General features: G+C 40.5%; 2 protein-coding genes across 6 annotated transcripts in view; one reads left to right on the top strand and one right to left on the bottom strand.

Moving 5' to 3' along the window:
* The window catches only part of adam11 (ADAM metallopeptidase domain 11), a 64,720-nt gene extending 54,382 nt beyond the window's left edge, over positions 1–10,338 (top strand). For 3 of the 5 annotated variants that reach the window (XM_024008371.2, XM_024008369.2, XM_024008373.2), the window contains 3 exons: positions 600–714; positions 4,829–4,919; positions 5,627–6,537. In XM_024008371.2, coding sequence (XP_023864139.1) covers positions 600–714; positions 4,829–4,919; positions 5,627–5,675 — 255 coding nt within the window. In that variant the 3' untranslated portion in view covers positions 5,676–6,537. The other 2 variants (XM_024008370.3, XM_024008372.2) reach the window with 2 other exon arrangements.
* Positions 10,323–17,531, bottom strand: LOC111978357 (cartilage-associated protein). Its single transcript, XM_024008376.2, has 7 exons — positions 16,919–17,531; positions 13,274–13,423; positions 12,783–12,960; positions 11,985–12,113; positions 11,701–11,846; positions 10,774–10,854; positions 10,323–10,516 (listed from the first exon to the last, which is right to left on the bottom strand). The coding sequence occupies exons 1-7, from the start codon at positions 17,459–17,461 to the stop codon at positions 10,382–10,384; spliced, it is 1,362 nt and encodes a 453-aa protein (XP_023864144.1). The 5' UTR covers positions 17,462–17,531; the 3' UTR covers positions 10,323–10,381.
* Positions 17,532–17,574: the final 43 nt, after the last annotated feature.

Genomic DNA, 17,574 nt, shown 5'->3' with positions numbered 1-17,574 from the left:
AACAGTTGTTGCCTTCTCACCAAGCTGCTTGCCTATTGTCCTGTAGCCCATCCCAGCCTTGTGCAGGTCTACAATTTTATCCCTGATGTCCTTACACAGCTCTCTGGTCTTGGCCATTGTGGAGAGGTTGGAGTCTGTTTGATTGAGTGTGTGGACAGGTGTCTTTTATACAGGTAACGAGTTCAAACAGGTGGAGTTAATACAGGTAATGAGTGGAGAACAGGAGGGCTTCTCAAAGAAAAACTAACAGGTCTGTGAGAGCCGGAATTCTTACTGGTTGGTAGGTGATCAAATACTTATGTCATGCAATAAAATGCAAATKAATTACTTAAAAATCATACAATGTGATTTTCTGGATTTTTGTTTTAGATTCCATCTCTCACAGTTGAAGTGTACCTATGATAAAAATTACAGACCTCTACATGCTTTGTAAGTAGGAAAACCTACAAAATTGACAGTGTATCAAATACTTGTTCTCCCCACTGTACATGTTAATTCACACAATGAATGAATTGATTGTTGATGAAGTCATGTTCTTGTGGTTTTGAGTGCTGTTAGATTGTGTTGTTCATTTTTATCGMYCCCCCCCCCCCCCCCAGACCTGCAGTAATGAGGTGAGGTGTATTTGTGACGTGGACTACACTGGGAAAGACTGCAGCGTCTATGACCCCATCCCTGACCCCACCCCTCCAGAGGGACCTGAGAAATATAAGGGTTCGTACCTCGCCACTCCCTACATTAGTATACTATCTCCCTACATTAGTATACTATCTCTAGTACTATGTCTCAAAACATCCCTGAGAATGTCTCAATGTCCATGAGAAGGTGGGGATTATACTTTTTTTATTTTATTATCAATGTATTGCTTTAATAGATCTGAAAAATCAGCACCCGTTGCTTTCATGATTACTGAAGAACACACAGAAAAAAAATGAACGCAATAACAGCTTACCAATGCAAATTAATAGCGACTGTTCTATTATTCTACTGCAGGCCTCTATGAAAGTTTTCAATTTGGATAACATGGAGAACTACCTTGAGAATTGCTGGAAAATGAACACAAGCACTGGCAACCTCAAGAAAAGGACTTTGGCATTGTGAAATCATGCAGAAGTCACTTTGTGAAACACACAAATGAAATTGGTGCAGTACAGTGGGAAGGACAGTAGATATACATTTGGAATGAACATGTTTTGTTTATTGGAAAATTCTAGAAGCCTCAGTGAGGTTTCGGGATCAAGACATTGTTTCCTTCTCTAATTGAGGCAATTGAAATAGGTTAGCGCAACATTTGAAAAGAGAGGAGCAATTAAATAAAGAAATCAAATGACCTTGAGAGTGGATTGTTTTTAGCATGACTGGAATTGCAGATGCCCTTTTCAATTCCACTTTCAACAAATGAAACCAGAAGCAGACAGTATGATAGACAAGGCAGTAAAATCAGAACTGAACATTTTATTATGGGCCAATCCTTTTTGACGTCTTCCATACATACCCATTTGATCAGACATTTTGATGTATAATTTAGATAGAAAAAAAATCACTGACAACATGACGGTTATATGTGAGTGCAATTTAAATTGTTGTTTAAAAATATACATATATATATATATATATATAGAGTAGATTAATGTATAGTTGGACTCCAGTACCTATAAATTGGACACAGAATAGATATTTGTGACAACATTTTTATTCAAAATTGCTAAAAGGAAAATCAAATTAATGAACCACGAAGAATAGAATAAAAAGCAAAAATCCCCTCCAATCTGAAACTAACATTTTAAAAGCCCCCTTTGCTGGGTGGAGATTATTTATGCAGAAATGAAGTAATAGGCGTTTACCTGCCACACTTACCACTGCCTCAATGATACACCGGTTTTATTTCTATTCGATTGCTTGAGCTGATGAAGGGTGCATTCATGTAGTCTCAACCCGGTGCTCGTATGTAAGGTCACCGGTCTGTATATGATCGTGATATAAATATTGATTTAAAACTCCTGAAATGGACAGGATGCTTACCAAACCTGCTATCCAGCTGGCCAGCTAGCTCATATCCTCCAGCACAGGGAAAATGAACCAAAAATCAACTGACTTGCAAACGGACTTTAACTGGTTGTAATAGTCAGAATCGATACACAAATATTGATATACAGTGTCTTCAGAAAGTCTTCATACCCCTTGACCTATTTCTAATTTTATATTACAGCCTGAATTACATTATTTTGCTTTCTCATCTGTCAACACACAGTACCTTATAATGACAAAGTGAAAATATGTTAGAAATGTTAGCAAATTTATTGAAAATTAAATTCAGAAATATCTAATTTACATACATTAACTATTCACACCACTGAGTCAATACTTTGTAGGAGCACCTTCTGGTAGCGATTACAACTGTGAGTCTTTCTGGGCAAGTCTCTTTTTGAGAGCTTTCCACACCTGGATTGTGCAACATTTGCCCATTTTTATTATTTTCAAAATTCTTCAAGCTCTGTCAAATTGGTTGTTGATCATTGCTAGATAACCATTTTTAGATCTTGCCATAGATTTTCAAGTAGATTTAAGTCAAAACTGTAACTCGGCCACTCAGGAACATTCACTGTCTTCTAGGTAAACAACTCCAGTGTAGATTTGGCCTCATGTTTAGGTTATTGTCCTGCTGAAAGGTGAATTCATTTCCCAGTGTCTGGTGTAAAGCAGACTGAACCAGGTTTTCCTCTAGGATTTTGCCTCTGCTTAACTCTATTCAGTTTGTTTTTTATCCTGAAAAACTCCCCAGTCCTTAACAATTACAAGCATACCCATAACATGATGCAGCCACCACTTTACTTGATCATATGGAGAGTGGTATTCAGTAATGTGTTGTATTGGATTTGCCCCAACCATAATACTTTGTATTCAGGACAAAAATGTAATTGCTTTGCCACAGTTTTGGCAGTATTACTTTAGTGCCTTGTTGCAAACAGAATGCATGTTTTGGAATATTTGTATTTGGTACAGGCTTCCTTCTTTTCACTATGTCATTTAGAATAGTAATGTGGAGTAACTACAGTCGTGGCCAAAAGTTTTGAGAATGACACAAATATTAATTTTCACAAAGTCTGCTGCCTCAGTTTGTGTGATGGCAATTTGCATATACTCCAGAATGTTATGAAGAGTGTGATCAGATGAATTGCAATTAATTGCAAAGTCCCTCTTTCCCATGCAAATGAACTGAATCCCCCCAAAATTTCAGCCCTGCCACAAAAGGACCAGCTGACATCATGTCCGTGATTCTCTCGTTAACACAGGTGTGAGTGTTGACAAGGACAAGGCTGGAGATCACTCTGTCGTGCTGATTGAGTTCGAATAACAGACTGGAAGCTTCAAAAGGAGGGTGGTGCTCGGAATCATTGTTCTTCCTCTGTCAACCATGGTTACCTGCAAGGAGACACGTGCCTTCATCATTCCTTTGCACAAAAAGGGCTTCACAGGCAAGGATATTGCTGCCAGTAAGATTGCACCTAAATCAACCATTTATCGGATCATCAAGAACTTCAAGGAGAGCGGTTCAATTGTTGTGAAGAAGACTTCAGGGCGCCCAAGAAAGTCCAGCAAGCACCAGGAYCGTCTCCTATAGTTGATTCAACTGCGGGATTGGGGCACCACCAGTACAGAGCTTGCTCAGGAATGGCAGCAGGTAGGTTTGAGTGCATCTGCACGCACAGTGAGGCGAAGACTTTTGGAGGATGGCCTGGTGTCAAGAAGGGCAGCAAAGAAGCCACTTCACTCCAGGAAAAACATCAGGGACAGACTGATATTCTGCAAAAGGTACAGGGATTGGACTGCTGAGGACTGGGGTAAAGTCATTTTCTCTGATGAATCACCTTTCCGATTGTTCGGGGCATCCGGAAAAAAGTTGCTCTCGGAGGATGTGTTGGTACCATTCTTTATTCATGGCTGTGTTCTTAGGCAAAATTGTGAGTGAGCCCACTCCCTTGGCTGAGAAGCAACCCTACACATGAATGGTCTCAGGATGCTTTACTGTTGGCATGACACAGGACTGATGGTAGCGCTCACCTTGTCTTCTCCGGACCTACCTTGTACGGAGAAGACAATTGTATGTGTGGAATACAGAGAGGAAGTAGTCATTAAAAATCATGTTAAACACTATTATTGCACACAGTGAGTCCATGCAACCTATTATGTGACTTGTTAAGCACATTTTTACTCCTGAAACATATTTAGGCTTGCCATAACAAAGGGGTTGAATGCTTATTTACTCAAGATATTTCAGCTTTTCATAATTTTTTTATTAATTTGTAAATATTTTGAAAAACATAATTCCACTTCCACATTATGGGGTATTATTGTTTGTTGGCCAGTGACAAAAAAACTAAATGAAATACATTTAAATTCAGGCTGTAACARAACAAAATGTTGAAAAAGTCAAGGGGTGTGAATACTTTGAAGCCGCTGTGAAACGACTAAATACTCCTGTGTTTATAATGGATTACAAAAAGCAGCACCGTTCAGTTTGTGTGTTTTGCGGAGAAACATTCCCCAACTCGAAACAGCATCAGTTATTTCCTTGTAGTTTGGTCCTGAGACATGTAAGACCCTTCTAAGCACGTAAGACAGAAAAGCGTTTAACAGGCAGAAGTATCACGTTGTCCTCTTCTCCATCTCTTTCCCCCGGGCCTCTCTAACAACATCTTCTCTCCAACTGTTCAAAATGGTGTACGGCGTTTCTTCTGGTTCTCTGAAGTCTGCTGGGTGGTCTTGTTTTTTTGTTTGTTGGTCCTCCCCCTCTTTTAACCTGCCCCCCCTCCCTCCCTCTACACAGGTCCCAGTGGCACCAATATCATCATAGGCTCCATCGCAGGGGCAATTCTGTTGGCAGCTATAGTCCTAGGGGGGACCGGATGGGGATTTAAGTAAGAGTTCTGTCTGGAATGCCTCTGAGTGTTTACATTCCTGTGTGCTTCTAACAGCGGACACGCGCTAACCGCAAGCGCCCATCGAATGCTTATTTTAACCCAAAATGCTTACGCATGCTACTGTATAGGTGCCTGCATTTATGCCTACGTTATACATCATACGAAATGAATGCATGTCAAAAGGTCTCAATGCACACTGTATGCTTCACTCGTTACTCAATTCCTGCACATAYTGCAGGTGGACACTGGATGGCTTGCTTTACCTTACAACACATGCAATGCCCGGTGAATGCTAATTTACCTTGACCTCTGACCTACATTTTCCTGTCTGTAGTGGCCAATCCTGCTCTGCATGGCTGTCTTGGATGCTTTCCTATTGCTTTTTCAATGAATGTGTGTGCTATGCATATGCAATTGTATGCTATACGGTGACATGCTTGTCAGCTATGCTAGCATACTATGCTATGCAAGTGATTTTCACAAATGGTAGGTTCTATGCAAGTGATTTTCACAAATGGTAGGTTATGGCAGTCCTGTACTGTTGTCATAGAATCCTGATTCTTTGCCTGTCTGTTCTTGCGCTAAGTTTCTAGCACAGCAGGGACTGCATGTGTTCATGTCACTACAATATGACCCATAGCCAAAAGGTAAATTCTCTCTCTCTCTGTCTCTCTCTCGCGCTCTCTGTGTTGCCATGGATACAGGAACATCCGAAGAGGAAGGTATGACCCCGCCCAACAGGCTATGGTCTGATGGGAACTCATCCCAAATTACCCCCATGTCATCCCAAATCATCCCCCATGTTTCATTCACCCTAGTCCCCAATCTTCTCATCCCTCATCCATATAGGCACCTATCCTGCTATCTCTATCCTAACCCATTTCAATTAGGCTAGTCCCACTATTTCTAGTCTCTTATCCTAGTACCCAAAYCCTGGGTGCTAGTTTGTAAAGTTTGCTTCATTTTTGTATTACACTTCAATATAAAATGTACTTTCCACGTCCTAGTACCCTATCCACGCCTGTTAAATCCCATTTCACATCCCTTTCATACCCTAGTTTCTTACATATGTATACTATATAATACCACTATCTCACTGTGCTCTTCCCAATGGACTTCACTACCATTCATATGGACAGTTTCCCAGATACAAGTTAATGCCTAGTCCTGGACTAAAATGCACTTTCAATGGRGATTTTTTAATCGAGGACTAGGCTTAATCKGGGTCTRGCAAACCGGTCTATAGTGTTTAGCCGCTATCTGTATAGGCGGTTTCCGTTTTGCGTCCCACAGCCACATATCACACTGTCGTGTCAGCCCACACTGGCTCTTTATGGTTGACTTCGATTGGCTGTCCTGGATACCAAATAAAAGCTGAACAAGTAAATAAAAGCTGAACAAGTATTTTTGAAGTGAGAGAGTGTCGGTTGTCAATAGTACATCACACAAATAATTACAAGCAGTAAGCCGATGGATAGCCTGGTAGTAACCCTACGGGCAGTGGGCCCTTTCTTTGACACAGTGTATAGGCCTGCTTACACTGTGGTGTGTTCCGTTGCTTTTAACTTCTCAAACTCTTTTCCTTTCCTTCTCCCTCGCTTTCTCTTCCCCTCCTCTTTTTTTCTTTCTAGATCTGGAGGGGGATGAAAACATCTGTCCATTTGCTGTCCTGTCTTCCTTGCACTGTGTCCTATCCACTTTGAGGAGAGAAATCCAAAAGGTGTCTTCCGTTCTCTTAAACTACAACTCTCACAATTCTCCCCRTCACGGTTCCTTTCCTTTTCATTTTCTGTGTCTCCTGTCAATCTTCCAGCCACAGACGTCTCACCTTTTTGCCTTCGGTAGGTTTAACCTGAAATACATTCCCCGAAACCTTGACCGACAAGGGCCACACATTGTGTCACATAGAAATAGATACATTTGTGTTTTATCACTATGTTGTTTGTGTCATATCCGAAATGTAAGTTTGTCCCCATTGACTCCCCATAGCTTTCTTTTTTGGGGTTTGAGGATGTTAGACCAAGCTGTCCAGGACATGTATACTCTCCATACAAGTGCTTGTACTGAAGTAATATCAATTTGACTTAGTCTTTCCTGCCATTTAGACTTTTCTACTGGACTATGACACTTAAAAAAAATATATTTCCTGTGACGAGGGAGGAAGGATGAATCTGATATCCTATGTAGGGCTGCTAGTAAGCTTCTATCTCTAGTTGCAATTTACTAGTGGGTTAGTTCAACAAGCTGACAAATACCATACAGCCTACTACAACCATGTAGGTTGTATGGTACAATAATAATAACAACATATGGGACCCAGCGGGCAAAACTGGTTGAAATKATGTCATTACAACCTGAACAGAAATGTTGACAGTTTTGTCCGCTGTGTAGGTCTGGTCTCCAAAGACGGTTATCGTAGCTCTTTGGTTAGTGATGGTGAACTGCAAGCAGTAAATGGAAAAAACGTATATTTTTTTTCATTAGACATGACGGCATGGTTGGGTTAATTGCGTACTCTGCTTAGCTAGGCATTTCTATTAACATACCATAATAACATAAAATAATCATCATTTATATTCTTCTAGTATGTTGCTCTTCAGTATCAAACAGTAATCTAGCGTTAATCAGTTATCCAATCTAACATAATATGCATAAACGTGTGAATGTATAGCTCAACCTTGCAAGTGGGCGAACGCTTGTCGCAATCTCTGTCTCGATAYCAAGTGTACATTTTGTACGGAGATGGCTACCTAGCTAGGTGAAATAGTCTATTGCACATACACATCCAGACGTGAAATGTGTATTGTACTGTATAACATGTAATCCATATAGAGATTGAGTGTGAATACATGTATGCTGAATATGGGTGCTTTAGTACATAATGTATATTCTAGGCGCTCCGATGTTTTCGACAGCTGGGACATAGTCGTATCTGCTCAAATGAAAGCACAAGTTTGTGAGTGGACTCAAATCTTCCCTCTTTTTCTGTATCCTGCATCAATGGGAGATTCCGTATAAGCAAGACGTTTAGACACTTGAGCTTCATTACAATGGTATTCGTATTTACATTGACAGACTAAGTATTTAATTGACTGACAAAGTCAAATCAAGCGGCCCTTTAATTAAAGGGACAGTACACCCCATTTTAGTGAAATTTGCCTTCACCTAGAATCCGTTGACTACTTTCAAAGCGAGACGAGCTTGAATAAGAAAAACAGTGGTAGCTTGCGTGTGCCGCTGTCTCACTCCTTCCTCTCAGTAACTAATGGAAGAGTATTGTTTTAGGTTCAGAGTGTATTCTGCGTGTCACCAAACACAGACCTACCTCTCCATTACAGGTTCTGGTCATGTTTAAAGTTACACTGCCAGCCTAAAGTAGCATCAAGTATACTTGAACTCTTAATTAATCCGTATCTCTATGTGTRTTCCAAAATGTTAGTCAAGAATGGACATTTCAGGAAGCTTACCATCACAGTCCATTTACTCTTGTTGTTCGCCTCATAGGATATCGTTCGCTTCTAGACTTAGAATGTAAATATTTCCGGTGTATAAAACAATGTGTATGACCTTGAACATTTTTTAATACCGTGGCCTGTTGGTGTTTTTATGGAGGCGTCTCTGTCGCATGTTATTGTATAGTTGCCATTGACTGAATTCGGGGAGTTCGTTGAATGAAAATTTAAGCCTGAGCCTGTTCTCAGGATCTTCCTCTTGCCTTTTGTTATTTTATATGTTTAATGTCGGCTGTTTGTTCAAATTCTGGGTTGTGTAATAGGCTACCGTGTCGTTTGTTTCAATGTAGATATTTTACATTCCATGGGTAAGATGACAAAATAGCTTTTTAAAAGTTGAACCTGGTACAATTTACAATGYCACTGTCGATGAAAACGCCTAGCGGGTTAGGAGCGAACTACATCTTTAATATCTGTCCTCCTGCCTGAAAGAGTAACTGTTGACATGACTGGTTCGGTCCTCATTTGTTGCTGGCCTTTAGTGTGCCTTGTACATCCCGACACAGCCTCCTTAAGATCTGCCTTGGAAGGCCAGTGAACCTTTTCTCAGTCCAACAGGATACTCGAAATGCTCTTAACGGGGTTTAATGCTCTTTTTGTAGAAATAAGAGAATGCCGGTTGATATTAAAGTTATCCCTATGTAAGATTCCTAATAGTTACACCAGGCCTCCAGGTTAAGTCTGGCTTTACTGTTAAAGTGATACAGTATGTGGTCGAGCCAATGGGTAATTGGGAAATTGTGATATAATGACGACGTATGTCAATAAATACGTCGTATTTACATATTTTGCCCTGTTCCTAGTGTTGCTTGGTAACCGTACATCTCTAAAAGCGTGTAATGTGTAAACAGGATAGGGATATAGAAAATAAATGAGGAATTATTTTATTTCCGTTTTACCTTTACACTGACACTCAATGACCCTTTTTCTCAGGCTACTGTCCGTTATGCTGTTTGATAGACTAGCTATGAAGACTTAGCGGAGCTTTGTCTAAACTATATTTTGTAAGTGATCAAATATGATGATTTAGTTTGTTGTTTTGGGACCATTAATACACTGAGCACTGTGTTATCAAAAATTCTTGAATTTAATAGACCGTTTAGGAGTTGACCCCCCCCCCCCCAAAAGAAAGTTGACCAAAAGACTGCTTTGGGGTTGACAAAAAGGTATTTTCAGGTTGACCAGAAATGTGGGGACAGATTAATACAGACGATTTGGTAGACCTTAATCAAGAGATAATAGCCAAATGGCCCTCTGTCATCCAAATGTTTGATCTCTTTAGGCTCATTCCTAGTTTTTAATTTGACCCCCACACAGTCTTGGCAGACTTTACCAACCCTCCTGTGTGGCGCACTTAACAGCCTTTGTATGAGTGGAATAGCATTGGCTGTACATGTAAACATAATCCATGTGTATTTGTACATTAATTTGATTTGACTTGTATAATATATGCAGAGGTATTCATAAAACCATTTGTATTGGACTGACCTATCAAATACCAGTGCACTTAGATAACCTGCAATATCTTTAAATAGCAGACTTGAAACCCAACAGTGAAAATGTGTACATTTTGTGTATAATTAACTGTGCATTGCTTCCTGGCCTAGTGATTCCAGGATACGTATTGYATTTATATAGAATAGCGTCGCTTTGAGGTTATTTACTTTTGGTTTACTGTTTAGGACTTGAGTTCGACTTTTTCCATGTGTGATGTGTGCAAATTCTGGAGCTTTTATTTCTTTCTTTGACCTCCCTGCAACTGTATATTTGAATTACAATTCTGGAACAGATATCGATTATTGACTTCATATATTTTTTAAGACCTAATAGGAACAGGTGATAACATTTAATGACGAGAAAATGGGGAAGAGAATGAAGAGAAATAAAATTGAAGTGTGAAAACACATTGTCTTTCTGTTTTATTCATCGTTAGTCAAGAACAAACCCTTAGGAATCACCAACATCCCCTTTAGCTTTGGGTTGTGACCATCTAGCCAGGATTGATTCCTGATAGTCTCCAAGCCCTTCAAACTCAACATCAGAGGAGTCCTCCATGGCAGCTTCTTCCGGACCCAAAAAGTCCTGTAAAACAAGGTCCACACACAACCGATACTGTGAGTCAAGGTCTGTGTCTGTTTGTGTTATCAATCGTAAGGTTATATACAACCTTTTTTAAAGGGGAATTCAAAATGCCKTGTTGTGCCTACAACCCTAACGACTCAGTGCAAGACATTTAAAGAACGGATCATGTTATAATGTTATAGCGTTACAGGCACAATATGAAAGTAGGACTTCTCATTGAAGTTCCCCTTTAATTACCTTAAACTGCATTATCCTACCTCATCAGACTGCAAGTAGTTCTCTGCAAATGCCAGCATCTGTTTCAGCAAGGTGGTATGGTTGTAGTACCTCAATGCTTCCTGTTGAAACGGAGCCAAATTATTCTTTCATGTTCACTTTGGACACAATCTGCAAGCCGACTTTGACTTTTTCATAAAGCTTGTTAGCCTCAATTCCTTGCATTTTTCAATGAATCACTGCCCTAAAAAAGGTTAAGTATAACAAAACACGGAATGGAAGTATCTACAGACTGAATTATTTCACGTCTTTGTGATTTGGTCTTTTTCCCATAATGCCTGAGTCGAGGCAAACAGTGTTCATGCACAGAGTGGAGGCCTGTGCTGAGCATTTGCATTCCTAGATCACCATGGTGATTTTGAACAGAGCAGGGGATTGTCCAAGTCTAGGATTCCTATTACAGGGCCGTGCTAGGTCGGAGACTGAGAAGCGGAAGGCCTAATTCCAAATCAATCCCTAGCTGCCTATGTATTTCCTTCCTGTCTCTGTGAAGTTACTAGTCCAATTCCGTTTCTCCCCGAAGTRTGCACTCATTTACTCCCACGTTTGGTTTTGGGGAAGCCTAGGAGGAGCACTACAGGTTGTAACAAAACAAGCACAACATCCCATAGTTGAGAAGGCTTGATTAGTGAAAGCAGTTTAATAGAAAAAAAAACCTTGCTTTCATTTATTCAAATATATACGGATCCGTAAATACCTCAATGAAGGCTAGCAGGAAGGATGCATTGGCTGTCTATTTCAATTGGTCTTTCCAGTGATTCCTCGCAATCTATCTCCTCGCCTCCTTTTCTGCCACATTGGAGCAGGTCCTTTGTCGCTCCCTTCCGACTTCCTTCTCCAATGGGTTTAAAGAAAGAGGCGAGAGGACGTGAGGAATGTTGAAAAGGTAAATAGAGCCATTCTCTCACCACCCTGGGTGTGAARCTGTGGTCATCCAGGCCCCACTGCTCTCTGTAAGACTGGTAGTATAACATATTCTCCCTCATGACCTTGTCCTCAGGGTCAAAGAGCCCGTAGCTGGACGCACAGGGGGCCGCACTGCGGGCATCATTTACTGTATTGAGAAGAGAAGAATAAACTTGTCCTTTATTTGGACTCTTTCGTTTTAGTCCTGGTACATTTTTGACATGATTGTTAATCAAAGTAAGACGGTGGATAATATCTACATTATATGACTATGGTTGGTGCTTACACTTATAATAAGCAAATTGCAGGTAGTGATACATAGTGGCGATGAATTTCTCCACAAAGTAGCCGCCAACATTTGGCATTAGGTTTTCCTCACACTTCACCTCGCATCTCAGTGCATCAACATAGGCATCTGTGAAAGAAAGTGGCAAAATGAGTTAGATTTAGTCCTACTAGTCATTCAAAGTCATGGTACATAACTAATTCAACCAGAATTGAGCCTACTCCTGGGTTTATATATTCTGGTTCTGTATAGCCAGCCCTGACTGCCAAATATAAGCAACCTTTGACCCTGGCCTCCCTGAGGAACCACCATCTCTGGCACCTTCATGCAAAAACCACTCTCACATTTATAGACCGAGCTATGGATGCAAGGACTGACCATCCATGATATCAAAATGATACTTCTAACCATGTTTTGAAGCTATACAGTTTTCAATTACATTGTATACAAACAATGGAGCGTTACAGGCTAATATGTTGGATTCTGATGGGGCACGTCTATAACCTCATGAGGCATTTAGAAGATACTCTTCAAGAATCAATAGGCATATATCAATAATTTAAAAGTCCAAAAATCGATGTAGCAATTGCAAATTACCCCCTTTTTTTTTTTTTTTAAGAGCTTTTCTTCCATTTCTAGATTCTAAGATTGCGACTTAGTTTTGGAAAGCACTCAGCACTTCTCACTATTTAAAAAATAAAATCAAGCATGTATATTGCACATTCTTCTAAGGAACCCTGGTTTTACCCGGGTCTGCCTTCAGTGTATTTGGGTCTTAGTGAGGCAGCAGTAGCCTACCTGCCAGTGTGGGGTACAGGTCTTTAGTTTGGGGGAGGTCGGCGTCGCAGGCCCCCTGGCACATGGCCTGACACAGGCTGTACTGCTGGAGGTACTGGCTGAGGGCCTGCTCCATGTGACTGATACTGCTGCTGAAGTCCTCAGAGTTGAACAAGGTGACCGCTTTCAGGAAGCTAACCTTGGGGGTGACAGGGTAGTGTGGATGTCAGGGTTGGGGGTAAGTTTCATTTCATTTGAGTTAATTCTGGAAGAAAACTAAAATTTGGAATTACATGGAATTGATCCCAACCCCCCACCCTGAGTGACAGAATAATGTGAATATTAGTTCACCTGTAGTGATGGGGTATTGTGAATATTAGTTCACCTGTAGTGATGGGGTATTGTGAATATTAGTTCACCTGTGGTGACAGGGTATTGTGGATTGATATTAGGTTGAGGTCAGATTGTAGTGGATTTTGTAGTACCTTTTCCCACCTCTCCTTTATGCTCACCTCATAGGGGCGTTCCTCGTGGTCAATGAGATAGCCCGCCAAGTCAAACTCTCTTTTGTATTGGTTCATGTGCTGTGTCATGACCGGGTCCTCTGGGTTTCTCTGTAGATAGGTGTGGGCTGACGCCAACGCCTTCTGGAGGTCATCCATCTGGGAGAAACATGACACAGGCCAAGCAGTGAGGCAAGTGGTGAAGGCCCTGTTGGAATACTCATAAAATGCATCCTTCCTTCATCCAAGTTATCACTGATCTAACATAAGTTAATTGGTGATAGCAATGCTGTAGATTAGAACTCTTGCTAACATCAATCGAGTCATGTCAGATCAATGATGACTTCAAGAAAGGGAGGAAAATACAATTTGAAGAGTATTCTAACAGCAGTGGGACAGATACTGTATGTAGACAGGGGAGTCTCAATTGTCCAAAGCGGTTTCCTCTCTTTGTATCTTTTCCATCATTGGAACTGATGTGAGGCAGGACTTTGGGCTACTTTGAGCTGTCTAGTACTATTCCAGATCCGTGATGGGTTTGCTTTAGACCGGTGGTCACCAACCGTTTCTAAGTCAAGATCACTTTCGCAAGTCAAAAAGCATGCTGAGATCTACCGCTCTTTTTTTAAACACGACTTTAAAAATAAATAAAAAAGTACATTAACCAAATAAACAGTTATTTTTAATTTTTTTATACTTTGTTTTTATTGAGGAACACAAAGAAAGTACAAATATAGTCAAATAAAAGAACAACAAAAAAGATCTGGCAGTTATAGTGCACATCATACCTTCATCATCATATTAGTTACATTGACATCTTTGAATTAGACCTTTTCCAAGTACGAAACCCATTTTTCACAGTATTCCTGACCTCTCTCCTGTTGAGTTCTTAAAGCAAAGGTCATACGCTCCATGTGGTGTATTTCTTCTACAATGTCTATCCATTGTGTCACTGTGGGAGGGTCTTTTTGTAGCCATTTCCTAGTGAYARCCYKTTTACTGGCTGCCAGTAGGACCTTACTTTTCTCTGTTGTGTAAGTTATCAGGTATTTCACCCAAGTACAAAGAAATTAATGTTTGTTCTATGTCACATCCCGTTATTTTTCCAATGTTAGATCTTATTTCTCCCCAGTAAGTTTCGATTGCGGGGCAAGTSCAAAAGATATGAGAGTGATCCACCCTCAATAGACCGCATTCTCTCCAACAAGGGTGTAGGGAGCCAGTCTGTTTTGATTTCAGTTTAGGTGTTATGAAGAAACGTATAACATTCTTCCAACAGAATTCTCTCCATGACCTTGAGTTGGTGGAGCTTTGTTGAGTCTCTAATATGTTCAACCATGTTTCATCAGTTATTTATTTCAATGTTAAGTTCCTCCTCCCATTTATTTGTAATATAGTTTTGTAGAATGTTTCTTTGAGGATTGAATACCCAAGTAGAGATTTGAAATAGTTTTTTTGTTACACCCCAAGTTGTATGCGTTAGTGAATACTTGGATTAATTGTTGAGGTGCTCGAGGGTCAATCACTTTTATCTCCCTTAAGAAATACTGTMGAACTTGTAGGTATCTGTAAAAATCTTGTTTATCCAAGCCATGTTTTTTACTTAGGTCCTGGAAGTTATCTAGGTCCCCATTCCTTATAATTGTACTGAATGATGTGATGCCTTTCTGCGTCCATTGTTTAAATCTGCTATCCTGAGTTGCAGGGATTAAGCTGGGATCTAATGCGGGCCAACTCAGCAGTTTGACCTCTCTGTTTAAATTATTTTGCTGAACTACCCTAAACCATGTTTTCAGAGAGAAATTAATCCACAGATGTTTGTCTATTGTATATTTCTATTACCCTGTCCTTATTTCCCAAAACTGACTGTATGGGTATCTCTGTGAGGTAATTACAATTTAGCAATTAAACACTGGAGTGGTAGATGTGCAGAAGATGAATGTGCAAGTAGAGATAAGACTCCAGCTTCAGTGATTTTTGCAATTCGTTCCAGTCATTGGCAGCAGAGAACTGGAAGGAAAGGCGGCCAAACGAGGAGTTGGCTTTGGGGATGACCAGTGAAATATACCTGCTGGAGCGCGTGCTACGTGGGTGCTGCTATGCTGCTATGGTGACCAGTGAGCTGAGATAAGGTGGGGCTTTATCTAGCAAAGACTTATAGATGACCTGGAGCCAGTGGCTTTGGCGACGAATATGTAGTGAGGTCCAGCCAACGAGAGCATACAGGTCGCACTGGTGGGTAGTATATGGGGCTTTGGTGACAAAACGGATGGCACTGTGATAGACTACATCCAATTTGCTGAGTAGAGTGTTGGAGGTTATTTTGTAAATGACATCGCCGAAGTCAAGGATCGGTAGGATAGTCAGTTTTACGAGGGTATGTTTGGCAGCATGAGTGAAGGATKCTTTGTTGCGAAATAGGAATCCGATTCTAGATTTAATTTTGGATTGGAGATGCTTAATGTACGTTTGTTTATCCCATGTGTAACTCTGTTGTTTTTGTCGCACTGCTTTGCTTTATCTTGACCAGGTCGCAGTTGTAAATGWGAACTTGTCCCCAACTGGCCTACCTGGTTAAATAAAGGTGAAATAAAATCCAATAAATAAAAAATGTGAGTCTGGAAAGAGAGTTTACAGTCTAACCAGACACCTAGGTATTTGTAGTTGTCCACATATTCTAAGTCAGAACYGTCCAGAGTAGTGATGCTAGACGGGTGGGCGGGTGTGGGCAGCGATCGGTTGAAGAGCATGCATTTAGTTTTACTTGCATTTTAAGAGCAGTTGGAGACCACGGAAGGAGTTTTATGGCATTGAATCTCATCGGGAGGTTTGTTAACACACAGTATCCAAAGAAGGGCCAGAAGTATACAGAATGGTGTCGTCTGCGTAGAGGTGGATCAGAGAATCACCAGCAGCAAATGTGACATCATTGATGTATACAGCGATATACTGTTATAGTGATATACTGTATATTTGGAAGTAGTAATGGTGAGTGGACATTCCCCCTTTCTCTTTATATTGGATATTTTTCCAGCTCATGTGAAAAGTTTGGATGTGCTTAAAACCATAGTAGTCCATGTTGTTTTAGGCCTAATATTATATGCCCATGGGGAGCAATTATCGTGCCTTTAACTGTATTTATATAGTCTATTTAAAACAAGTTGTTTCGTTTTATTAGAATTGATTAGATTAATTCACTTTCTAAGTCTTATCAATAGTGAATTTAATCTTGCTTTTTAACAATTTTTGGCATTTCCATGGCTCAGATACAATACATTTTACAGTAGGCCTTTATCAGTGCGAATGCTATGCTAACAATATATTTCTAGATAAAAACATGTTCAACATATTTAGCMAATATGGGATAGGCCTACATTTTTGTTGTTACTGTAAACTATTTAACAAATTAGGCTATAATGGACTAGTAGGAGTTGATGACAATGCATAAAATACCATATACACAACTTGAAGCAAACACATATTTAGCCATGGGGCACATTCTGATTGGCCAATGAGGGGTTAAGCCTCAATACACCTTCAATTTGTTTATTCATCAAAACTCAGGCCTTTTGCGCCACCGCCAGCTACTGCGCTCATAATTCTGGTTGTGAAAATAGCATAAATATGTATTTCTGAGCCCAAMATGTGACTTACCTGGACATAAGCAAAGTACATGTAACGGTAGGGCGACCTATTATCGAAATCATCCATCACCTCTTTTCTAGGGTAAGGGAGCGAGAGCGCAGGGAAGTGCGTCCTGCACTTTTTCAGGCATGATGCTCGCATCAAAATGCGCCAGAAGATCTGCATATCCCCGGTGGTGCTGGCCATGACAGGCTCCTGTAACTGTACATGACTGSCATTACAGTTTTGTATGCAGTATGTCACGCTGTCTTTCAGAAGCCGATGCAGGCGTAAACTTAATTCAATGAATTTGATACAGTCCGTCCAATTTTCTGAGGCATAATTGTCCAAGCCTTGTGCATACGCAGACTCGATTGGAATGAGCTCCTCTTGTGGGAAATGTCTAAAGTTGTAGTTGTCATACTGCGCGACCACTACAGTGGCAATAAAACACAAAGAGATTGAGAAAAGAGTTCCTTTTACGCGTTGGAGATTGGCGACCATGATAAGTGCATTCATCCAAGTTGCGCATTTGTCTCCTCTAGCCAATAGAACGGGATTGTGTTTTTCCATTTACTTTCAGGGAGAGGTGGGCTGGCAAACCGCTTAGGGGTCTTGGGGAATTCACGAGTTGGACAGTTGTAGCCCGTGGTTTCGGRTTTCTAGCTGTCATAACCTCCAGTTGT

Source organism: Salvelinus sp. IW2-2015, linkage group LG18, assembly GCF_002910315.2.
Source record: "Salvelinus sp. IW2-2015 linkage group LG18, ASM291031v2, whole genome shotgun sequence".
Taxonomy (NCBI): Eukaryota; Metazoa; Chordata; class Actinopteri; order Salmoniformes; family Salmonidae; genus Salvelinus; species Salvelinus sp. IW2-2015.
Note: the sequence above shows the minus strand (reverse complement) of the source record. Positions and strands in the feature narration are given on the sequence as shown.